Source organism: Camellia sinensis, chromosome 9 (genome assembly GCF_055761805.1).
Source record: "Camellia sinensis isolate YWXY chromosome 9, ASM5576180v1, whole genome shotgun sequence".
In the NCBI taxonomy this organism is placed as follows: Eukaryota; Viridiplantae; Streptophyta; class Magnoliopsida; order Ericales; family Theaceae; genus Camellia; species Camellia sinensis.
In genome coordinates, this window is record NC_138969.1 from 169,171,872 (window position 1) to 169,198,643 (window position 26,772).

General features: G+C 36.2%; 1 protein-coding gene and 1 long non-coding RNA gene across 2 annotated transcripts; one reads left to right on the forward strand and one right to left on the reverse strand.

The window, feature by feature from the left end:
• Positions 1 to 9,529: 9,529 nt before the first annotated feature.
• Positions 9,530 to 13,594, reverse strand: LOC145798842 (uncharacterized). The gene is made up of 5 exons (XR_014340583.1): positions 12,951 to 13,594; positions 11,730 to 11,892; positions 10,769 to 10,951; positions 10,342 to 10,692; positions 9,530 to 10,249 (listed from the first exon to the last, which is right to left on the reverse strand). It is a non-coding gene; the product is annotated as an uncharacterized LOC145798842 (long non-coding RNA).
• A 4,125-nt stretch (positions 13,595 to 17,719) lies between these two features.
• On the forward strand, positions 17,720 to 18,845 carry LOC114300188 (S-locus-specific glycoprotein S13). The gene has a single exon (XM_082889545.1). The coding sequence runs from the start codon at positions 17,784 to 17,786 to the stop codon at positions 18,843 to 18,845; it is 1,062 nt and encodes a 353-aa protein (XP_082745671.1). The 5' UTR covers positions 17,720 to 17,783.
• Positions 18,846 to 26,772: the final 7,927 nt, after the last annotated feature.

The window sequence follows — 26,772 nt, forward strand, 5'->3', positions numbered from 1 at the left end:
CCGGGATCCCTTCCATGTAATAGAGCCTACCCACGTAGTGTTGAGTGATGACTACACTTACGAGGAACGGCCTATACAGATTGTAAACAGACGAATCAAGAAACTGACGAACAAAGAGATCCCGCTAGTGAAAGTCGACTGGCAGAACCATGGTGGCATGTATGCCACTTGGGAAAGGGAAGATGACATGGCTAAAAGATATCCTGAACTATTTCCACTGAACCCCGTTTTCTTCCAGAATGAAGGTAACTCGAGTTTAGAGGACTAAACTCTTTATAAGGAGGGGAGACTGTAACAACCCTCATACTGTTTACCGATTAATGACTGATTGATTACCGATAACCATCGATTACAGTTAAACTGAATTGATTATGACTGATGATTGAACTGATTAAAAGTATTGAACCGACTGACTGAAATTGAAACTGAATTAGCCAAGTATAACTGTTGTGTTGCACATTCTATCTGTTTGGTTGATTAATTATCTGTTCATGTCTTTGTGTCTAAACTACTAATTGAAGGCCTTATCGACGGCCGAATCCGGAATTGATTGAAGTTTTATGATCATCATAATTAATGTGATTTTATAGTAAAGTTATCTGAAAAAGGATTAGGTATGATTAAATTAGATTAAAACGAGTTAATTGCAAAGTTTGCCGTAATTACCAACTTGCCACTAAGTGGGCCACTATCTCACACACCTTTGAGCCTTGTATACACTCATACACTTGAATCAAAGGTCCATTTCCTCAGCCCTTTTTCCTTGCACTAGCCGACCAAGAGAGGAGATAGGAGAGAATTGAGCTCAACTTGAGAATCGCTTGCTAATTGAAGTGTGGATTGCTAGATTGAACCTCAAGATTAGTAATTAAGGAACCTAGGTATGAATTTCATCCTTTTGGTTTGTCTTTAAGTTGATTCTTGCATGGTCCATGTTTAATTGTAGAGCTAAGTCATGTTTTAGTTCATACATGTTGATATAGAGCATAATTCATGCTTGCATGTGTTCTTGGTTGAATTTGGAGTTGAGTTCATGGAAAAATGGTGCATGCATGTCCATAATTGTGTAATGGTCCATGTTTTCAACTTGTTTTTGGATCAATTGGCTCCTTAGAGCATCAGATTGGAACTTCCAAATGATTTGAATTCGTGCATGTTTGCGTGTTCATATTGTTCATGAAATTGGTTTAAATTGAGTTTGAATTAAACACCCTTGGGCTTTGATTTCTTAAAATTGAGCTTTGAAACATGTTATTTTATGTGTTTATAAATGTTTTCCAGAAAATGGGCCCAAGAGGATCGGTTTTGATGCCTTTGAACTTGGTTTTTGGCTTGGAGGTGCAATATGGAATTTCCAGATTCTGCACTTCCGCTCGAGCGGGGGAAATGCCGCTCGAGCGTGGAATCCGAGCATCCAGTATCTCTGCACTGTTTTACAGTCCGCTCGAGCGGAGGATTGGGCGCTCGAGTGGAGTCATGTCTCAAGCTCGAGCGGGCGTCGAGCGGAGATTTCACCAATCCAGTACTTTTACAGTACGCTCGAGCGGAAAAGTTTACGCTCGAGTGTTTACCTTTGTTGCATGTCCGCTCGAGCGGGGAAACTTGCGCTCGAGCGGGACTCTGTTTTTCTGCTAAAATCTGAAAATGCTTTTAAAAGTGCATCTTTGCATCCTCATCCCATTCTAGGCATTCTTAGACCTAGTTTAAGGCATCTTATTGAGGATATAGATGTAGAACACACCGAGGCAAATTAGGGTTTAAGTTGTTATCTTTCCCAACTGTATAGCTTAGTGTGTGTTCAACCTGTGAACTGTGTAGGGTTGGCGACTGGGGAGGCATGCTCTAGCATACTGTAACCCAAACTCTGTGAGTAACAATTGTGTAAAGATATGTTCAAATGATTATCTTCTGAATACTGAACTGAACTGTTTACTGAACTGATATTGTTTACTGAAAGAATGTATGTCCTATATTCTAAATTGTACTGTGGCATCCTTGGCATCTACTGTTACTGTTACTGTTACTGTTACTGTTACAGAGATCTCTGTCGGTTCCCTCGTGGAACCACTACTGTTTACTGATTGATGGCCATCATTACTGTTCGGTCTTTAAGACCTACTGTTTACTGCTATGCTAATGGATGTACCACATATGATTGAATAACTGTTCTGACTGAAATACTGATTTAATGGACTGTTTTCATTACTGTAAGGACATTTCATTCATAATCCCTTTACGCATTATGTTATTCACTGGGCTTTAGCTCACTGTTTATATATATATGTAGGTGCTCAGCCACCAGATCGGAGCTAGGAGCGTGGGTTAGACTCCAGTTTTGTCAAACCAGCCTATGTGCCTCACTGCGAGGTTCCGAGCCTATCGTGTTAAGGCTTAGGGGTGTTTTACAATTCCCCCTTCTGTACCGTCTACTGTTCTGTATAGACTGAATGTTTACTGTACTGTTATCAAGGGATTAGGTCCCTGTACTGTGTGACTGTAAATTTTGTATAGACTGTACTGGTTATATATGTGAATGCATGAAAAATCTTTTTGGCATACAGACTGACACAGCTCAATGGACATTATTCATTTACTGTATTGGCTTCCGCCAAGTCCTGTACTCTGTTTTACTGTACTACTGTTCTGCAGGCCTGTGGTAATCTCGGATTACTGGCCGGTTACGGTGCTAAACCCATAGGGCCGGGTTTGGGTCGTGACACCACTGCTCGGTTTCAGTTTTTTCTTGACAAACTCTCAGTTTTTTCTGCTAAAACACCTTGAGTTTGAACAGGGGTGTGAGAACAGTGTTCTCCGTTTTCCTTTTCCTTTGAGGATTAGGAATTAGTGTTAGTGTTCTATATCTAATAGCATTCTATATCAATGATGTATTTGTTTAAGATTAGGATTTAGTGTTCTATATAAGTGAGTGATGTATTCTTTGTTCAATTCAATTGAATATACAGTTTGATTCAGAAAACTTACATGGTTTCAGAGCTTCTTTGGTTTTGATCTTTCGTTTGCTCAAGATTACCCACATTGGTTTGTTGGGATTCAACCGATTGGTTCATTCTATCTCTTCGTCGCTTCTGTTCATCGTAAATCATTGAGTCGTTTGATTCATCTGATTCGTTCGATCCGTCTGGTTGGGTCATCTGCTTCGGTTGGTTCGAGAGACCCATTTGGTTGCTTCATCTCCTCATGACCCATTCGCAAAAACCCTAGCTGTTGGTTTGTGATCTCTCTCGGTGCTTTGAGTCGTGATCTCTCTGGCTCACTCTGGTTTCGAAATTACGACATCAGGCTATCCATCGACTCGCGAGGTTGGGTCATCGCGACATCTAGCTATCTTGTCTCTCACTCTGTCTACTCTGGTTCGCTATCTCTCTCACTTATTTGAGTCTGGTTCTCTATACTAAACATTGGTTAATGATAAATTGTTAATTGGCTCTCCAATTTTTATTTATTATACTTTGAGCCCTTAGATTATTTATTTTTGTTGGTTATCACACTTTGCCCCATCTTTTTCTTCTGGTTCATCACAATGTCAGAAGATAAAATTCAGGCTATTAAATGCAAACTTATTGGTGACAACTATCCTTATTGGTCTAGTGTTATGAAAAAATTTCTTCTCAGTCGAAAAAAATGGGGCTATGCTTCTGGTTTTGTTCCTCGTCCATCAGACCCGAAGGAGGAAGGATATCTGACTTCCTGTGATACTTGGGATTGTGATAATGCCCAAGTTCTGACCTAGCTTCATAATTCTGTGGCTGACTGTATTGGAATGATGTTTTCCAAGAACAATACTACAAAGGAGTTATGGGATTATTTACTAGATGTCTATCAACAGTCCAACTTTTCCAAGCGATATAAGTTGGAAACAGCTATTCAGAATGCTCGTCAGCGGGATCAGACTATTCAGGACTTCCATATTGAAACGACAGGTCTTTGGGATCAGTTGGCTCTTATGGAACCACCTAGTCTCAAAATACTGGACGCTTATATTGAGTTTCGAGAGTAGGGTCGTTTAGTGCAGTTCTTAACGGCTCTCTTCTCTCAGTACGAGGCTATTCGAGGTGGCATCCTTCACTGATCTCCTCTTCCCTCTGTGGATGCTATTGTTCGTGAGCTCCTCTCTGAGGAAACCCGTCTTAAGACGGCCAGTCAGACTCTGCCTCCTTCTGTCTTCTTGGCTCCTGCCAAGCCTCCCTTGTTATCGACCCCTCCTCCTTATCAACTTCAGGCCACTGCGAAACCTAAGAAAGGACCATTACGGCCAGATGAGTGTGCTTTCTGCCATCAAAGGGGTCATTGGAAGAACAATTGTCCCAAGAAGGGATGTCAGCCTGCTCCGTCTTCTCAGATACAGTTCTGCGGTCCTACTTCGGGTACTTTTCGACCTCCTGCCGCGTACACTGTGTCTACTCTGACTCCTGATCCGGACTTGGCTTTCCTGAGTGCTCAGGTTGCACGACTTTAGCATATCCTGTCCACCTCTCAGTCATCCCCATCTGCCTTCGCTCTTACCTCTCTTTATTTAGGTTTGCTTCGGTCCTCTTTAGGTATCCTTTCTTCTGTCTAGCTTTTTGATTCTGGTGCCTCTCATTACAGTGTTCTCACAGAAAGGAGTGGCCAGAGCTAGGAAGAAGTCATCGAAGTTCTGCAAACTGGTGACCGGGATGACTGAAGGCCGCCAGAGCTAGAGAGAGTGGTCAGAGTTAGGGTTAAAGTCTGGTTATTTTGGTAATTTGATTAAAGGTTAGAATGGTAATAAAAAAAAAATGGTACAATTTTGAGAGGTTGCATTTTGGTGATTTTGGTTTTTTGAATTTAATTTTATGAAAATTAAATTTTTTTATTTTTTGTATTTTTTTTGTTTCTAGTGAATGCTTTTAATATTTTAAGTAAATTTTTTACTTTTTAGGTGTAGTCATCTGTCAACACTTTGTTAAATGGTGGAATAATTTTAAAACCCCACGCATCATTGATCAAGTCTAGCTTGAATTACCAGTCAATATTCATGCTCCAACTCCTGCCATGGTTAAAGCTCAGCAGAACCTAACTACTTCAGTCAGACTTGGAAGCCCAACAACTAGCTCTTCCAAGCCCAAATCATCCAAATCCAAGACAGCTCAGTCCAAGTCCAAGGCTAAGCCCATGTTATCCAGTGATGAATTGATCCAGATGGCCAAGTTATTGATGGCCCAAGCTAAGTCCCAAATTGAAGATGAAACCTTTGAAGAATCAGATTCCTTCGATGTAACAACCCCCACCTTACTCTTGCCATACTTGCATACATTCTTGCATGGTCTTGCTTGTTATGTTAATTTGAAGGTCTTATCTTGCCTTGATTTGCTTAAGTTGCTTGCATGATTTTGTTCTTTGCTTAGTGTGTGTGCGTAGCCGAGGTCACCTTGAGCTTAGTCCGCCTTTGAACCTTGTACTTAGACTTGTTTTGAGATCTTGTTCAACCCCATCTTCACCTCGGGCATTCGTTGCCGAGATGTTTTGCACTAGAACCTTGTCCGCAGGCAGGTATGGCCTAGGCCGAGATGTGGCACACCCCGGCCAAGGTGTGGCACAGCTTAGTCAAGTGTCGTCCTCCCTAGCCGATGTTTTTCTATCCAGTTGCTGGATCCTTGATTTGAGCCGATGACATCTTGTTGCCGATGTGTCTTACCCGAGCTTGCTGCATAAGCTTTGTCAGAGACTTGTCTTGTCCATCAATCACCTTTTTGGAGCTGAACCAACCCGGTAACGCCACGTGTCCGAGCTGATTGTTAAGGCAGCCGGCAGACCTTGAAACAAATCATTTTCCTTGTCTCAATCTTTGTTTTAGAGAGAGAAGCTCTAGAGAGGAGGGAGAGGAGTTCTTGAGTGAGAGTTGTCTTCCAAGCTTGATCCTTGAGGCTTAAACCGTTAGATCCGAGTTTTGAGGTTAGAATCTTGATCTCCTTTGGTTGTTCTTGCTGAATACCTAGCTGCATTGCATGATCGGATTTGTCTTGCATGTCATGCATCGTTTTGAAGTTGGTTTTGGAAAGAGAAAACGGTTTTCTATGTGTTCTTGAAAAAGGTCTCATCTTGATCGAAAAGTTTGGAACGAAAATCATGTTTTGTGTTTGTTCTTGCATGACTTTCTTTAATGGGTACCCAGGTCCATATATTTTGAACTCTTGGCATGAAAACTTAGATTTTTGTAACAAGTTGTGAGCTTGCATCCATCTTTCAAATGGTCATGTTCTTCATATTCTTCAAAGGAAAACCCAGGTTTTTCCTGACTTTGTATAACGGGACCTCGGCTTAGCCCTGGGCGGTACCCGGTGTGTTTTATGAACGGGAGCAGTGTTTAAACTCCCAGCTTGTTTTGCTTTGTCTTTGACTTGGATCTGGCAAGAGTGCCGAGATCATTTGCATGTATATAGAGCTTGCTTTGAGAATGTGACTTGCCATGTGATTGTAGGTCCTTGATATTTGCTTGAGTCTACACCTGAAGAACTAGGTGAGTGGTATTTCTAATAAAGCTATGTTACACCTACTTTTGATAAATCTTGTTTTGTTTGTTTTGACGTGGTATTTGCTAAGCATGAATAAATGGCCTTATTTGATTGCTAACCTCGGAAAGTCCCTTGTGCTGGAGGACTCTAAACTTTTGCAGTACTAAGTATAAAAGGATACGGTCCTTGTTAAATCGGGCTACGGGCCTAAGTAACATAAGTCCCTTGTATTGGAGGACCTTAAACTTTCGCAATACTTTTGACCAAACGATTACGGATCGTACAGCTTATGATATTTGAATGATGAATACGGTTCATCCCTTGTTTCGCCGATGTTATGATATTTGAATGATGAATACGGTTCATCCCTTGTTCCGCCAATGTTATGATACTTAAATGATGAATACGGTTCATCCCTTGTTTCGCCGATGTTATGATATTTGAATGATGAATACGGTTCATCCCTTGTTCCGCCAATGTTATGATACTTGAATGATGAATACGGTTCATCCCTTGTTTCGCCGATGTTATGATACTTGAATGATGAATACGGTTCATCCCTTGTTTCGCCGATGTTATGATATTTGAATGATGAATACGGTTCATCCCTTGTTTTGCCGATGTTATGATATTTGAATGATGAATACGGTTCATCCCTTGTTCCGCCAATGTTATGATACTTGAATGATGAATATGGTTCATCCTTTGTCTTGTTAAAGTTCTGATGTGTTTCGTTTTGAAGGACCTCGGCTTTATTCATGCAAAACCTTCATTTTTAGTACCATTCACTGAGTTTTGTACTCACCCCTCTATATATATGTAGGTGATGAGCAGGACGGCGGCGACGCCTAGATCGTTTTGGATGCTTGTTTTGGATTCGTGTATATGTCGGCCTTACTTTTGTATTTACGTCGGCGGTGCCCTGTTTTACATGTCGGCAAATCTTGAAAATTATGCTTCTTGACTTGTATTAGTTGTATCTTTTGTATATGTCGGCTCGAGAAGCCTTTTGATCAAGATGTAACATGTATTTTATCTTGTTGTATTCAAGTTGTACGTTAATTGGAAATGTTTGGCATTGCTTTTGATCTACGCACAGCTCTTATGGACCATTTGCAACTGATTTATTGCTTCCGCATTTGTGAGCCCCCTATATTCATACTCTGATTGTGTTAAGTTTTGAAAAGTTGGCCTTCGGTAATTACGGATTACTGGTCATCACGGCACCAAACTACTAGGGGCAGTTTGGGGTCGTGACATTCGAGGCCTCCACCAATAATGATCCTTATGGGCCCCAGTTCCAGGATGCTGAAGACCCATATGCTTAAACAGTCATTGGATTATATATATATACAAATCAGCTTCAATCACTACTCTATTTTTTAGGAAAACTGCTATTTTGTATCTATATTGATTCCCCATCAGTCACATACCTCCACCGAAAGTAATGAATAGTAAAAGTCAAATTTACCGTTCACTATTCATCAATCAGACAAATCAACATAGTCAAAAGCAGCAATCAGCTTTAGTCACTCACCGAAAGCAACAGACAGCACCCATGTGCCTCATCATGCTCCTTTCTAGTCAAGATTTCTTCACAAGGCTCACAGTCATCTTCATTACCTATAAAGAAGTCATTCTAGTCATTTGCAAACCAGAGTTAGAGCCGAGAGCAAAGCAATATTACTCTCCTATACCTACTCTGATAGTCAATTGTAAATTTATTTTCAAATTATGTATTTTAAAGCTATTCTTTCAAGTTACTTCCAGTAAACAATTGTAAGTTTTATCTTTGTTGTAAGTTTTAAGTTTATTTTATTTAATCTGTTTGATTTTGTTTATCTTTGTTTGATTTCGTTTATTTCGTTTATCTTTGTTTCCGCCTCTTTTGAGCTGTTATTTTTAGTAAATTTAATCTTAAAAGTGGATTTTGGCGAATCCAGATTCATTCTAATGATAGGTATAAAACAGCATTCACTACACCCTCTGGTCATTATGAATGGAATGTCATGCCTTTTATACCTATAACCTAGATGTACCTAAAAGGTAAAATATTTGGAAAATATATTTTTTAAAAAATCAATAAATACACAAGAATATGAAAATATACTGAATTTTTATTTTTGTTTTTTATTTTTGATATTATTATTATTTTTTTAAATTCACAAATATTATACTTTTAATTGTATTTGTATTAAGTGTATCTAAAAAATAAAAAATAAAAAAATTTTCTTAAAATATTACAAAAATTCAGTAAAACAAAAAAATAATTTTCCAAATATTAAATTCAGGATAATGGAACCAAACAAGGTGATTGGCATGCAATAAATGTTTTATTTTCAATTTATATTATTTTGTGCTTCAAGTATCAATTATTTGAGCAAAACTCTTGATATTTGGATTATTAATTTTTGTTGAGAAATTGAAGTCAAAACATTTAATTTTTATTCTGAAAACTTATATAAAGAGCACACAAATGATAAGAACGGTAACAAAGTGTGGTGTGCAAATAAAAATTCTTGAATATATTTTGGATAATTATCAAGTGATGTAATTGTAATTTGTCTATACAATTTTATTTTCTTTCTTTTGAGATTATTTTATTTTGACTTGATTTGTGTCATTGGAGTTAAATATCAGATTCCAAAGAAGCAGAGGGTCGGGAAGTGATCATTGTCAACTGTCTTGGTTAATAAGGTAGGTCCAATTTCGTTATTCCTCAGAATTATTTGGACTATTTGCAATGTTTTTCTAGCCTCATGGTCAAATGGAGTTGGAAAGTTTGAATACAAACTAATAATTCAATAGTAATTACATGCACTAATTGATATATTAATTAATATACTAATATATGTTATGATAGTGCTACATGTGCTAAAAATATTTACTTCATTTTTTGCTACCAATTATTTAGTCGCCAAAAATATTATTTTAGTTTATTTTTTTAATTATTTTATCCACAACTTGTACGTATTCCATGCAACTTGTACCATGTATATAAATAAAACAATACATATATTATCAACCTGCACTTATTCCATGCAACTTGTAATATTTATTTATTTATTTATTTTTTAAGTCATAAAATAAAATGATAAAATATACAAACTTACAAGGGACATATCCCAGCCTGACATCACCAACAAATAACACCTAAACAAACAAAACCCAAACACTGAACAAAACTAAAACCAAGAAAACTAACAAAATACAAACAATAGAATATCAATATCCAGCCCACATAGGAACAAAATAAAATCAAATAAATAAAGTACAATTGCAGAAGTTGATGATGGACCAAAACCAAACTAGGGTCCCCTATCATCAGCTGCAACCACAACCATATCAGCAACTGCAGCCCAGCTCAAGCCAGAACAGAGCCAGGAAAAGCAGCAGTTGCAGCCACCAGGAAATGCACAGCAGTAGCCAGCTCCAGCCACAACCTCACAGCAACATTGCAACAACATCAAACCAACAAGCAACAACAGCAGCAGCAGCCCAACTTCAACCAGCAACACCAGCTGTCAAGCTACACCAGCATCTCCCAGCAGCATCCAACCATAGAAATAAAGAAACAGGCCTCTTTGACTAGGATGCAGATCAAATTTAACAAAAGGAGTATATATCCCAACGGAGACAACATCAGCCAATTGATATGCAAAGACAAACATCACAGCAGGTGTTTGAAAAGAGTGTACTTCCGATAGGTACGTGTTCAGGGACTCCATGCCCATCTTGGTCACGTATCTTTAATTCTGAAGTCCAAATAATTACACAAGCATGTAACATAAAGGATAGGTTCAAATATTTTCTTAAGAAATGTTCAAAATGAATGGGGATGCAGTACCAATGTTAGGAAATGTTGCTCATCCACAATCTCCTGGCCTCGTTTGGTAAGTGGCTGTTTTAGCCTAAAAGCCAAAAAATTATTAAAAAAATCAAAAAACCAACTTCTTATATAAAAAAGTCAAAGATTTCCTTTTCTCTCTACTTTTTGCACATCTTTTCGTAAAAAGCCAAAAAGTTATCCCAAACATACTAGTTTTTTTTACCTCATATTTTACCCAAAAAGTCAAAAAGTTACTAAAATAGTCTGTTTCCAAACGAGGCCTGAGGATTTACGAATTGGACCAGTTAAACTAATGTAGTAGTTGTCCCAATCGAATTTGCCAAAATAGTCCAAAAATCTATATAGAACCTAAAATTCAGCAACACAGTCGTTAAGTCAATTTCATGTCAAATATACACCAATCACAATTTACACAAGAACTCACTGCTAAAGGGCCATTCAATGTTGAATGGAAGAAATGGAAGATGTATAGAACCAAAGTCTCCATAGCATATGTAGAAATGAAGCCATGATGAGCAATGCATATACGACTTTCATAATAGCACCATGCTTTAATCAATATGATACTGCGTTTAAAGAGATGATCTTTGCCAATGAGACCATCGACCTATAAAAGAAGTAACATAAATGGCACATCCAAAGCCAATTGAATTCACCGTCATATTCAAGATAGCAAAGAGAGAAAATAAATATGTTCAGTCGTCATTTACTAGGATTTTTTTAACTCCTTACAAAGAATCTAACCTACTCATTCGAACAGCAATAACAACAGGAATACAAATCTATGTATTCCCTAAAATGGGTATGGGAATGCAAACAATAAGTTCATTATAACATTTTTATTCCAATTTCAAATGCAAGACTAGTTTTCTTGTTAACTAATAGAATAGGGATTCTAACAGTGCCCTTAAGGTGCAACTCTCTCAAATACTACACCCGAGTTTCATTTTTAACACGCACAAAGAGAGGTGTCCTTCAATATTAATAGAATTAGATTACACTTAGCTGACATTTTTCTTAAAAAAACAACAAAAAACTACAATGCAATGAGCATAAAAATGTAAGTATTGAACATATTAAAGACCTTGGATAATGGATGGTAACTAAAACACAGTAGTAGATAACTATAAATGTAAGAAATAAGAATATTCCAAACTGTACAGTCCGAGCAATCATTGACAATCTAAATACCCGAAGGATAGTAACCTGGGTCATCATTCAAGAAGTTGTATGTCCATAATTTTAACACAGTGAGGAGAATATAAATAAATCAATGATTACATAAAAGACTAACACTACCAATTCTATCAATATCAGGCTTGTTGAAGCAACTTACACAAAATGTATTCATGTAAAATCATTGAACTAGTGAGTGAGTTGGTCACCTTTTTCCTTTCATTATTTGATAATAAGTAAGTGGCGTTACTTTAGATTTGAAAATTGAAGATGGTAATGCACTCGCTCAAGAAAGCAAAGTGTATAAAGCCCTCCTAATTGATTGAAGGAGATATCCACCATATTCCGAGCAATGCATTTAACAAGCTTAACCTGCCACCAGAGAATCCAATATCTAAAAATATAAGTATGCATCACCAATAAGAAAATATATGTATAAAGTATGCACTACCAAAGGGTGGCTTGGCCCATATATAAGTATGCATACCAAACCACAAACCTTTTACAAGCTGAGTAAAAGTAGAGAAAAATAATGATAACAATAAGCACCTCAATTGGTTAGGGAGGATGAGTTGTGCACAAGACTACATTGAAAATATCTGAACTCAATAATCAAAACCACAAAATCCCAACTTAAAAAGGTATATCACTTTAAATGAGAATACCATAACTTTGTCAACCCAGAAGAGAATGACACGGGACAGCATAGTATATTGGTGCACAATTATGTGCCAGTTCAAGCATAAGCATGGCACTTATGAACGCCCGAAACCTTTTGGAAAAAAAAAAAAACTCTAGATCAAGAGGTTTTAAGATAAGTACAAGTAATGTTGAATACATGGGACCATTTGTTCCCAAGACGAGACAATATGGTATTGTTAAACCGTGAGGCAATTGGTACCAAGACAAGGAATCCTAAGAGTAAATTTGCCCAATCCTACATTTGTTTGGTTCAGGAATAGAATAAAGGAGTATTAAAGAGTGATTTTGTGTGTGTGTGTGTGTGTGTTGGGGAGGGGGGGGGGGGGGGGGGGTCACTAAATTCCTAGTATGGTATGCATCTTATGCTTTCTGAATTGTTAAACCCCATCTCTTTTGTTGTTAAAAAAATTAAATTTAAATACCCAATCAAAAGAATTTACAATTCTAGCATTCAATCAATTTAAATTCCCAAGCAAAAGTTCCAATTATTCAATGTAGACCAATTCATATCAATAATCAAAAGAAAATATAATGCCCAAGACATTTTTTTTTTAATTCCCAATAAAAAAAAATTCAATTCAAATTCCCAAACAAAAGTTCCAATTATTCAATCCAAACAAATTTCTATCAATAATCAAAAGAAAATCAAATACCCAATAAATTTTAGTAATTTTTTTTTTCAGAATCAATTGATAAATTCCACGACAAGAAAGGATTGGATATCAGACCTTCTCGTTCAAGGAATTACACTTGGACTGTACAAAGCCATCGACATCGAAATTAACGGACTTGAATACGTTAAGATTTTCCTCGAGCTTATTGCCCGAGTCCTTAGGGTTGCTGCTCTTCGCTGCAGTGTTATTACCCTTGACCGAGATGACTTCGCTGAAGCCATTAAAACTGTATACGATTTCTTCGCTCAGATCAGATCAGATCAGATCAACAACAAATCAAGCGAAATTTAGGGCTTTGATTTGGGAACAAACAAGAAATCGAAAGAAAATGATTCGTTTAGATCCAAGGGAGAGAATGGATTGCGAGATTGAAGAAGGAAGAAGAGATAATGATTGAAGCCATGGCTGAACTCGAAGAAATGGGCACACGCGAGCGATCTCTTCGCAAGTCTCTAAGCGTGTTGAATTGGCGGAACAGCCAAAGAACGAGAAAAAAATTGACAGTAATAAATCAAAAAATTAGGTGCTACAAAAATCAACAAAGCAAAAAAGGAGAGGAAAGGTGGTCGGTGGTGTCTTCGAGAGAGAATGACGGCAAGATGAGAGGTGGTCAGCGGCGTCGCGATGGCAGTGGTGGCAAGAGGAGAGAGATGAAAGAGAAGGGCTAGCGAAGAGACAGATATAACGTTTTGACGTTTTAATTTTTTTTACTTTTGAAAAGATGACTTTTTAATTTTTTTTAGTGATTTTTTTTGTGAATTGGCTTCTTGTGAAGTTCCAAATTGCCCAGAGAGAATAGCCTATCAGAGAAAAAAAGTTTTGAGGAGAGAGAGAGAGTGAGCAGTGAGTGTATTGTGTGTAATCCGTTAATTGGCGACTAAAAATACTTTTTTGGGTTGCCATTTCATTTTAAAAATCCCTCTAATATTTGAAATATCTCTTTTCAAATATTTTAGTTCTTTGGTTTTTAGTTGCTAAAAGAAAATTTTTGGTAATTAAAAAATTTTTGATCGCTAAAAATAAAAAGTAAATTTTTATTTTTTATTGAGCGACTAAATAATTTTAGTAGTCAAGACTAATTATACAATGATTAAAATATTTTTTAGTCACTAAAAATAAATAAAAGTAAATTTTTATTTTTCATTCAGTGACTATATAATTTTAATAGCCAAAACTAACTATACAACGACTAAAATACTTTTTTAGTCGCCAATTGTGACATTTTTAACGACTAAATGTTTTTTAGTTGTCAATAATCAATATATCCCGACTAAAAAAAATTAGTAGTTAAATATTGTACTTTTGTCAATAATCAATATAATTGGTGGAAATATTTCTAACATTCCACCAATAATAATGTAGTACATACATTTCATTGTTGGATTATTTTTTATGAGATTAGATATGATAGAATTATTGATAAGATTGTGAGTGATATGTAATGTTATTTAGATCCGATGAATAATTGAATATATGATAGGATTCTAAAGGATGAGTTATGGAGTATATTAAGAAATTAATAAATGGATAAATAATTAGATGTAGAGAGGGAGATATTATATTTGACTAGGATGAGATAAAAAGAAGTTTAATATCCTCAATGTCACAATACCTATGATATTACAAAGTAACAAAGGGAAATTTGGTTATAAACCCCCTTTACCTTCCTTTCATTGTTAGAAGGATTAAGAAAAAAATTATACTTTCTAAACTCCCTCATAATTATAAAATCTTACATAAAGGACAAAATTTATTATTTAAATATTTTATTAGACTATTATACCCTCACATATACACAATCCAGATACAAAATTTATCTCCTCTCTCGTCTCTCACTTCTAACCCTAGCTTCTTCCATGGCCGGAGCTGTGTCATTCCTAAGCTCCGACGATCTCTCTCTGCATCTTCTCAACTCTCCTCCTTCAACTCTCCTTCAACTGTTCATCTTCTATCTCGTCTCTCTCTTCTAATCCTAGCTTCCTCCATGGCCGGAGCTGTGGAGAACTTGCAAATCGCGCTGATACATATATATATATATATATCTATATATATGTGTGTGTTTGTGTGTTTTGAGATTTGAATTCGAATATATATGTGTTTTGAGATTTGAATTCGAATATATATATATCTACATTTTCCGATTTGTAATATATATATATATATCTATACATATGTGTGTGTTTGTGTGTTTTGAGATTTGAATTCGAATATATAGATTTTTGAAAGCTCAAAGTTTTAAAAATCTAAAAAATCTATAAAATCTAAAAAATCTGAAGAACCGGGGTATGAAAAATTGAGATTTCTCTAAAATTTTCAGATTATAAGCCTGATTCAAGGATTATAGGCATGATTCAATGTTTTTCAAGTAAACATCGATTGATTCAAGGATTATAGGCTTGATTCAAAGCTCAAAGCTCAAAATTCCATCAATTTTTCAGAGTAAATATCAAATTTCATTTGATAGAACCAGAGTAAAATTTTACTCTGGTTCTATTGCTCTGTTTTTTTCATTTGACAGAACCAGAGTAAAATTTTACTTTTGTACAGAGTAAAATTTTACTTTTAGCTTTAGAGTCTTACAGTTTACTTATTTTTCAGAGTAAAATTTTACTTTTATACAGAGTAAAATTTTACTTTTAGTTTCAGAGTGTAAAATTTTACTCTCATTCATAGTAAAATTTTACTTTTATACAGAGTAAAATTTTACTCTCATACATAGTAAAATTTTACTTTTATACAGAGTAAAGAGTAAAATTTTACTCTGAAATACATAGTGAAAATGTCTTTAATAGGAGAGCTGATAGATATGAGGGTAATATAGTAAAAGAAACAAGTTTTAAAATATCAGGGGGTTTTGAAAGTACTTATATAATTTTTGTCCTTTTGAAAGAGAAATTAGATAGTGAGGGGGTTATGACCAAATCCCCCTAAAACAAACGCTAGATTAAAATAAGTGTGAGATTCGCATGTTTCCGCACTTCCAATCATCCTCCTTTTCTTGCAATCAAACGCAAGATTAAAATAGGTATAAGCATTGTTATCAGAATCCCGATCAATTCGAATCACACTAGGATTTTTAATTTAGTAGAAAAGTAATTATGATCCTACTCATAAAAAAAACTATTATTATTTATTTCTTATATATGTACGTATATTGTATATTTATATAGGGAATTTGACTATAAACTCTTCCTCTAAACATCTCTACTTTATATTGACATAAAAGATGCATTATATTAAATTTATCATTTTTCTTTAATAATTTTAAAATTACTTATAATACATTATCATTATGGATGATTTTTTATTTTATTTTACATTGAAAGTAAAATCTTACGATTCTCAATTTAATTTTACGATCAAATCTACAACCCTCTCTGCACAATCTTATCTAGGATTCCAATTTTAACCATCTAAAATGTGAGAATCTCATGTTCTCCCCCTCCCATTGTCTCCTACAATGAAACGTGCACATATTGTTTACCTAATACCGTGGTGTTATTTATCATTTTGTGGAATAATTCCACTTGTATTGATCAATGTCAGAGGTGGTCTTCATTTTTTTTGGTACCCAAGGCGATCCCAATTCTTATACATAATTTAAAAATATACATATAAAATATTAGCAATAATTTTCAATTAATATATGTATATATATATATTTGTACCTAATACCTACCTGCTCAAATTTTAAATAAATAAAAAAATTACAATTTTTTTTCTCGTGAAAATCACTTAAAATATTAAGTGAGAAATCTAATTTCAAATTATTGTATTAGTAAGTAAATCATTTACAATTTATTTTTCACAATAATTACAATTATATATTTCCTGAGCAATTTTATATGATTTTTGTAGCTTACATAAATCATAGTTATTGATATTGACGTAAATCACAATTATAATTATCGAGATAATTTTTTAATATTTTCGAGCGTTAACATTATTAATTTATTCACATTTTTTTCTTGAGGTAGTAGATTGAATTGTAAAATTTGATCAATTTCAAATTAAAAAAAAAAAAATTTATTTCTCCAAAAATAATTGCAGTTGGTATAGTCAAACAATATACTATAAATAATTCATACATTTGGCAAACAATTTCAACTTAAAAAAAAAAAATATTTCTCCAAAGGCAATTGCAGTTGGTATAGTCCAACAATATACTATAAATAATTCATACATTTGGCAAATAACCATCCATCCATTACTTCTAAATAATTCACCAATAAACTTCATTTTTAAATCTTCATAATTCACCAATAATGTAGGTTTGGTTCACTAAAATGAAATTGAATAGAATGATATGGTCATTTCTTATAGTTCATTTGGGATATGGGTTGACTTTTTGACCTTTTGGCTTTTTTACTTAGCGGTTAAAAAGCCTCGTTTGCGATGAGTTTTTTAGTTTTTTTGACTTTTGTAAGAGAAAAAATATAATGATTATGGTTTGGATGTGATATTTTATTTTATTGGCTTTTTAGTCTATTTTGTTTTTTTGTGACTATTTTAGCCAAAAAGCCCAAAACTTATGATCTGATGTTGATTAATATCTTCTAAGAAACTCCAATATTTAATTATACATAGTGTTGAAAAAAATTGGAAATAATGGAACTGTTGAAATGGGAAAACACATAACAAAGTAACATCTCAACTGCTTTATCAAATTTCTCTAGCAGTGATGTGTCATAATCTTATTCTCTTGCTGATTTCCAAGTTTTGATTATTATCTTCCTCATTGGCCCATATATACTAACTTTTCTTATAGAAATAGCAGTATACAACTTCTATTTGCTTTGTTCGCCATTTCCAAAAGAGTGAAGTGGGCATGCTAAATTAGGTCAGGAAAAAGAATACACATGATAGCATCATCATAATTTTTGCAAAATGCTCATGGGAATCATTCTTTTTGCTATTTCATATTACTTCTCTGCTTTTGTTTTAGCAGATGACATGCTAAATCAATACCAGCAAATCAATGACAGTGGGGCATTAGTATCTGCTAGAGGAGATTTCAAGTTAGGCTTCTTCAGTACAAGCAATTCGAGGAGCCGATACTTGGGGATATGGTATAACAATATCCCAGTTCAAACCATTGTTTGGGCGGCGAACAGAGACAGACCGCTTAACGATTCATCGGGCAGTCTAAAGATTGGGGATGATGGAAATCTGATCCTTCTTGACAGTGGAGGAATAGTTGCGTGGTCTACCGGTATCCGGAATATATCGTCAAAGCCTACTGTTGCACAACTCTTAGACTCTGGAAATCTTGTTTTGAAAAGTGAAAATGGTGGGAACACAGAAAGTTATATTTGGCAAAGCTTTGATCATGCTTCAGATACACAGATAGCTGGTATGAAGCTGGGATGGGACTTGAGGGTTGGTTTGGACCGGTATTTGACATCGTGGAAGAGCGCAGATGACCCTTCTCCCGGAGATATCTCTTATCGGTTTGATCTTGATGGTCTTCCTCAAGGTGTTATACGTAAAGGGTCTGTTAAGCAGTACCGAACTGGGATATGGAACGGGCTGCAGTTTAATGGTGTCGAGCCTCAAAACTCTATCTTCAATACTAATTTCATCGATAATTCAGAGGAGGTGTATTTTGAGTTTGATCTATATCAACAGATAGTAAGGCTGGTTTTGAATTACACGGGGACAATACAATGTGTGATATGGAACAATAGGAACCTTGAGTGGGTTGTGATTAATACAGTACCTAGCAATCCATGCGAAAGATATGGCCAGTGTGCTCCTAATTCTATTTGCACAATCTCTAATGCATTCATATGTAGTTGTTTGGATGGATATATTCCTAAATCATCGAAAGATTGGAATACGATGGTTTGGAATGGTGGGTGCATTCGCAAATACCCATTAAACTGCTCGGATGGAGAAGGATTTGTGGCATTCGTGTTAGGGAAAATCGATGTGATTCCCCACAAGTAAATCAATCAATGGGAATAAAAACTAATGCGGAAAAATTAAATCAAAGGCAACACAAGAATTTTTACGTGGTTCCCTCAATGTGAGGTACGTCCACGGGATCGAAATCCGATTCCACTATCAACCAAATAATTCCAAACGATTACAAACAAGACACTAATGGTCTCACAAAACACCCTTAGGTGAATTCCAAATAATCACAAATAAACAAAGAGGAAAGACCTCACCAAATAGATGAACCAAAATCTTCTGAACCAGAGTTGAAGAAGATTCAAAATAACGAACCAAATCAACTTCCACACAAAGAAAACCAAAGCTTGAACAAATCAAGCACTCTTGATTTGTCTTTCCCAATTGTCAAATTCCCAGGCACTATTACCGAGGCAATATGTTTCAGGTAGCAGCCGCCGTTCACTTTTGTGTGTTGAAAACCAAATAATATATGTATTGGATATATATATTATTAAATCTTGGGTTTTGGAATCAAACCCTAATTGTATCTAAATTGAATTAGATCTCCACAAATATAATATATAAAAATATATTATACCTAAACCAAGTCAAATTGAAACTCTTTAACAAACCAATTGGGTCCCACACTCCAATAAGGAGGTATACCCAACAATTCTCCCCCTACCGACTTAGGTGGAGATATCAACCATACCCGCCAAAGTTCGACACTTTAAATGTTTGTCCCTCGACAAAGTCTTTGTCAGCATATCTGAAATATTATCATCTGTGTGAACCTTTTCGAGTTGTAACAATTTCGAATCTAACACATCACGAATCCAGTGGTATCTCACATCAATGTGTTTCGATCTCGAATGAAAAGTAGAATTTTTACTCAAGTGAATAGCACTTTGACTATCACAATAAAGCACATACTTTTCTTGCTTCAAACCCAATTCTTGCAAAAATTTCTTCAACCATAACTCTTCTTTGCAAGCTTCTGTAATAGCAATAAATTCAGCTTCGGTAGTTGAGAGAGCAACACATTTTTGTAATTTAGATTGCCATGCCACAGCTCCCCCTGCAAAAGTCATCAAATACCCCGAAGTAGATTTCCTAGAATCAACATCACCGGCCATGTCAGAATCTGTGAACCCATCAAGCATCGGCTTACCATCCCCAAAACACAAACACACCTTCGAAGTCCCTCGAAGATATCTTAGAATCCATTTTACCGCTGCCCAATGTTCTTTACCCGGATTAGAGAGAAAACGACTCACCACACCAACAGCGTGAGCAATATCCGGCCTTGTACAAACCATGGCGTACATCAAAGAACCAACTGCTGAAGCATAAGGAACTTTCAACATCTCTTCTTTGTCTTTCTCACTTGTAGGACATTGATTCGAACTAAGCTTGAAGTGACCCGCAAGTGGACAACCAACCGGCTTTGCTTTATCCATATTAAACCTCTCAAGAACTTTCTCGATGTAGCTTTCTTGAGACAACCAAATCAGCCCCTCTTTGCGATCACGAACAATTTTCATACCAAGAATTTGCTTTGCCGGTCCCAAATCTTTCATAGCAAAAGACTTGCTTAACTCCAATTTCAACCTGTTTATCATGGTAGAATCTTGACCCACAATTAACATGTCATCAACATAAAGCAAAAGAATAATAAATTTACCATCTGGAAAATTTTTCACAAACACACAATGGTCCGAAGTGGTTTTAGAAAAACCATTATTCATCATGAAAGAGTCAAATTTTTTGTACCATTGCCGCGGGGCTTGCTTGAGGCCATACAAACTTTTCTTCAATTTGCAAACAAATTTCTCTTTCCCTTTTTCCACAAATCCTTCCGGTTGCTCCATGTAAATTTCTTCTTCAAGGTCACCATGAAGAAATGCGGTCTTCACATCAAGTTGCTCAACTTCAAGATTCATACTTGCAGCCATGCCAAGTACAACCCGAATAGAAAACATCTTCACAACTGGCGAGAAAATCTCATCAAAATCAATACCTTTCTTTTGCCCAAAGCCTTTCACAACAAGACGTGCTTTGTACCTCAGATTCTTGCCATCATTCTTCAATTTGAAGACCCACTTATTTTTCAGAATTTTCCTCCCCTTGGGCAACTTCACTAAATCATAAGTGTGATTTTCAACTAAGGAATTCATCTCCTCTTCCATGGCCTTTTTCCAATCGTCTTTCTTTGCATGCTCAATTGCTTCTTGGTAGCTCTCAGGCTCCCCTTGATCAGAAATCAACACAAATTCATTGGGAGGATACTTTCTTGAAGGTTGTCGGTCCCTTGTAGATTTTCTTAACTCAAGTTGTGGTGGCGATTCTTGAGTTGGATGCTCTTCCTCAATTTCTGGCTCAAGTTCATTAGGATTAGCATCATCCTCTAACTCTTCAATAGGTGGCTGCACATCTCCCCCATTTTCATCATCAACTGAAAATGAAGGAGATAGATCCATGTCAATGAGATCACTAGTTTTTGGCTCCGGTTGATCACCTTTGTCAAAGTCTTCAATTGTTTGGTCTTCAAGAAACACAACATCACGGCTTCGAATGACTTTCTTGTCGACCGGATCCCACAATCTATACCCAAACTCATCACGTCCATAGCCAAGAAAAATACATTGTCTTGACTTGCTATCAAGCTTGGACCTCTCGTCTTTTGGAATGTGAACAAAGGCTCGGCAACCAAACACTCTCAAGTGCTCATAAGACACATCTTTGCCGGTCCAAACTCTTTCTGGAACATCACCATTCAAAGGATAGGAAGGAGACAAATTGATCACGTCAACCGCTGTCTTCAACGCCTCACCCCAAAAGGATCTTGGCAATTTAGCTTGTGAAAGCAAACACCTTGTTCTTTCCACAATTGTGCGGTTCATCCTCTCGGCAACTCCATTTTGTTGAGGAGTCTTCTTAACTGTCTTTTGATGCCGAATACCTTGGCTACGACAATACTCATCAAATGGCCCAATGTATTCACCACCATTGTCTGATCGGATGCACTTCAATTTCTGCCCTGTTTCTCTTTCAACCATGGCCTGAAAATGCTTAAATACTTCTAGAACTTGATCTTTAGTTTTTAGTAGAAAAGCCCAAACTTTCCTTGAATAATCATCAATGAAAATAACAAAATAAAGTGCACCACTATGTGTTCTAACTTTTAAAGGACCACAAACATCAGAATGAATCAACTCCAAAACATTTTCTTTTCTAGAAACAACATTTTTATGAAAAGAAACTCTATGTTGTTTACCCGCCAAATAATGAACACAAGTTTTAAGATGTGTACCTTTCAAACCGGGTAGAAGCTCTTTCTTGAACAATACTTGCAGCCCCTTTTCACTCATATGGCCAAGCCGCTTGTGCCACAATTCGGTAGAAGTATCATCTTGAAGTGCATTGACAATACCTTTACAAATTTTTCCTTGCATCGAATAAAGTGTATGAGTCTTCTTACACTTAGCCACCACCAAGGAACCCTTTGTGAGCTTCCATATTCCATCACCAAATTTGTTGTTGTAGCCTTCATCATCTAGCTTCCCGGTAGAGATCAAATTGAGGCGAATGTCGGGAACATGCCTCACATCTTTAAGCAACAACTTGCAGCCCAGATTTGTTTCCAAGCAAACATCACCCATGCCGATAATCTTGGACAAACCTTCATTACCCATTCGAACAGAACCATAATCTCCTGCAGTGTAGGTAGTGAAGAAATCAACTCGAGAAGTCACATGAAAAGAAGCACCAGAATCAATCACCCAATTGCTCTCTTGGCCCACAAAATTGATACAATCATCTTCACAAACGACCATGAGATCAGCATTGGTAGTAACTGCCGTTGTGTCTTCTTGCTTCTTGTCCACACTTTTGTCACGCCTTTTCTCCTTATTCTTGAGCTTTCGGCATTCTCGCTTCATGTGCCCTTTCTCATGGCAATAATAACACTCAACGTCTTTCTTTGAAAAAGAACCATCTTTTGATTTGTCACGGCTTTGATCACGACCATGAGGAGTCTTACTCCTCCCCCTTGTTTTGCTTCGGCCTCTCACAACGAATGCTTCCGAATGAGAGGAACCCGCTGATTTTCTTCTAGTTTCTTCATTCAACAGGCTACTAGTAACTTGGCCCATTGTGACAACTCCATCAGGTGCTGAATTACTAACCGTCACAACCAAAGTCTCCCAACTTTCGGGCAAAGAACTCAGTAGCATCAAAGCCTGCAACTCATCATCAAAAACAATTTTCATAGAAGCAAGTTGGTTAACAATACTCTTTATTTCATTCAGATGTTCCGGAATAGGGCTGCCCTCTTTATATTTTAAATTAACCAACTTACGAAACAGAAAAGCTTTATTTGTGGCTGATTTCCTATCATAAAGGCCCTCTAATTTTTTCCATAAATCATGTGCTGAAGTTTCAGTAGCAACATGATGAAACACACTGTCATCAATCCATTGACGGATAACACCAACGGCTTTTCGATTAAGCCTATTCCATTCATCATCTTTCATACCCTCGGGTTTGCCAGAATCACCCTCAATGGGTCCATATAAATCTTTACAAAATAATAGGTCCTCCATTTTAGTTTTCCAAGTTACCCAATTACTTCCATTGAAGCTAGACATGCGACCCACATTCCCCTCCATTGATTTACACAAATAAATAAATTCAAATAAACCGTAAGCTCTGATACCAGTTGTTAGGGAAAATCGATGTGATTCCCCACAAGTAAATCAATCAATGGGAATAAAAACTAATGCGGAAAAATTAAATCAAAGGCAACACAAGAATTTTTACGTGGTTCCCTCAATGTGAGGTACGTCCACGGGATCGAAATCCGATTCCACTATCAACCAAATAATTCCAAACGATTACAAACAAGACACTAATGGTCTCACAAAACACCCTTAGGTGAATTCCAAATAATCACAAATAAACAAAGAGGAAAGACCTCACCAAATAGATGAACCAAAATCTTCTGAACCAGAGTTGAAGAAGATTCAAAATAACGAACCAAATCAACTTCCACACAAAGAAAACCAAAGCTTGAACAAATCAAGCACTCTTGATTTGTCTTTCCCAATTGTCAAATTCCCAGGCACTATTACCGAGGCAATATGTTTCAGGTAGCAGCCGCCGTTCACTTTTGTGTGTTGAAAACCAAATAATATATGTATTGGATATATATATTATTAAATCTTGGGTTTTGGAATCAAACCCTAATTGTATCTAAATTGAATTAGATCTCCACAAATATAATATATAAAAATATATTATACCTAAACCAAGTCAAATTGAAACTCTTTAACAAACCAATTGGGTCCCACACTCCAATAAGGAGGTATACCCAACAATTCGAAGGCGTGATTGTCCCTGATTTGTTAGATTTTTGGATGAACACCAGTATGACACTTAAAGAATGTGAATTGGAGTGTCTAAAGAATTGTTCTTGTACTGCTTATGCTAACTCCGATACTGCTGGAGGGGGAAGTGGATGCTTGCTCTGGTATGGGGATCTGATTGATATTAGAAGCTTCCCAAATCCTGGTGATCAAACTCTGTATATTCGGGTTACAGCTGCAGACCTAGGTATGTTTCTTGTGATTTGTGTTCAATAATTCATTAGGCTGCATAAATTTGGCCAAATACATAAACTACACAGATTTTTTTATTATTTTTTTATTTTTAAATATAATTTTCACTGGATGGTGTTGGTAGGGTCTAGATCAAATTCCAAGGAGAAGAAGAAGAGGCCTGTGTTGGTGATTATCCTCATCTCAGTAGCTTTGTTGTTGTTCCTCCTTGCTTCTTGTATAATATGGAAGAGGATAAAGCAACCAAAAGGTAAATCTAAGGTTCCTTAATTTGGTTGAATGTTAACTTTATGCGGAATATATAGTAACTAAAGATTTCTTAGTCAATGTTAATTAAATGAATAGAACTATAAAAAAAAAATAGAATGGAAGCAACAACAAATGAAAGAATGAGAAGTTATATTTTCTATTATTATCTCAATAGTGAATACTGAAAATGTTACATAGTGAGTTAATATCTGCCTTGTTCTTAATGAATCTTGTATTGTTACATGATCTTATAATAATACGTACATAAGTCCACATATTGCACACCAAAAAAGCCCAGCCTTTTTAGTTGTGGTGGAAAGTTTAAGGCTCATATGGGTGGAAAGTCTAAAGAAATTTCCCTAGTTTCAAAGAACTTTGGCAAATTTTTTCTGAACTGTTTAATTGGAATGACCTGTTTGTTTCGTTACAGTTTCTTATTCAGAGTTTATTCTTTTGTTGACTTAATGGTTGCTCCCATTGACCTCTGTCAAAGACAACATTTAAATGACTTACATTATCTTAATCCTAATATTTCATTGGTTCTTTATGATAAGATAGTCTGACAATCTTGTTGGGTCTATTTTCTTGCATCTAAAGTTTCAGGATAGGTTTTTTTTTTTTTAAATCAGCAAAAGAAAGAGCCTTCATTGATGAAATCAAAACATACAATGCATATGAAAATACATCAACAAAGGGGAAGGCAAGAGCAAAAAGCATCAAAGTGTATCTCCCAAATACCAATTAGGTTGGCACCGTGAAGAACACTCAATCATCTGCTAGCTCAAGCCAACACGTTGGCGAGAGACCAACAGAAAAGGAAGGGGGGATAGATCAGAAAAACCAAGCAGACTATGAGGATAGAAACAGCAGCAACCCATGATAGAAACAGCAGTAACCAAACTGAGCTAGCAGATCAACGTTCAAACTGAGCTAGCAAAACACAAGACACATCAGCAACCGAAGAGATCAACACAATCACATCTCCCCTGTTTCAGCTTCAAATTTGTTCAGATACATTTTCTCACCTGTTGTATGTTTGACACAATCACATCTATGGAGTAGAAGCAACCTATGTCCTGTGGTTTCATCCATAAGGCCACCCTAACTTTGATAAGCTCAGATAGCTCCTCAATGCTCGGTGTGTGCCACTGAAAACACGATAATTTCTGAACTTCCACAAGGACCAAATTACTGATCTAAGAACAGCTCTCCAAACTTGCCTTTCCTTCTTTCTAAACCTCCACCGCAACCACCACTGTATCAGACTTTCCAATGACCCCGGTATGACCCACTTAATACCCCACCAATCCATAATATTAGACCAAACTTGCCACACAAATGGGCTGTACAATAAAACATGATTCAATGTTTCCACTTCAGCTTTGCATAGTACACAGGATAGATCCACATTACCCCTCAACACCCCTATTCTACTTGGTATTAGTGCTCTAGTTCTGGGGAAGGCTTTGAGTTTGTTGTTTATTTGACCCTAGATGTGCAAGACAAGGTTTGTTTGAACTTGGTTAGTTGTGTGTTTCCTTAAAGATAGCAAGACAGAGACAAGGCTGCACTTAAGAAATGGTATTAAAATGAGCTGGACATACATTGTTGATGAGTGGTGTTACGATAGCTACATATATATTGTCGCACCAATTTTCTAATAGCTTAAGCTTTTGTGACAATTGATAATCTTGCACTTTACTTTGAATAGAAAAATAACAAGGATTTGTGCTTATTCCTTTACCAACTTCTTTATCTAGATTGATATGCGAGGAGCAATTAAAAGTGAATGTTTTTGTAATGTCCCTTTTTCCACCCTCCCGATTTAGTGTAATGAAGGTGATTTACAATGTCTTATGTTTTTCTTCTATACTTTAAATACCAAATTCCCCTGTAAAACTTCTGCATCAAGGTCCTGTTGAATTCAATGCCATTGTGGACACAAATAAAACCATGTTTCAAGTTTGTTTCCTGATCTTCTCATCTGTTGTGATCGACAGGTTCACGGCCAAACATTCCATTCAAAGATGATGAAACCGTAGACTTGCCCATTTTCAATATAGTCACAATTGCAAATGCTACAAACAATTTTTCTATTTCTAATAAGATTG

Excerpts from the sequence above, each read along its gene's own strand:
- LOC114300188 (XM_082889545.1), top strand. The coding sequence starts at position 17,784 with ATGCTCATGGGAATCATTCTTTTTGCTATTTCATATTACTTCTCTGCT.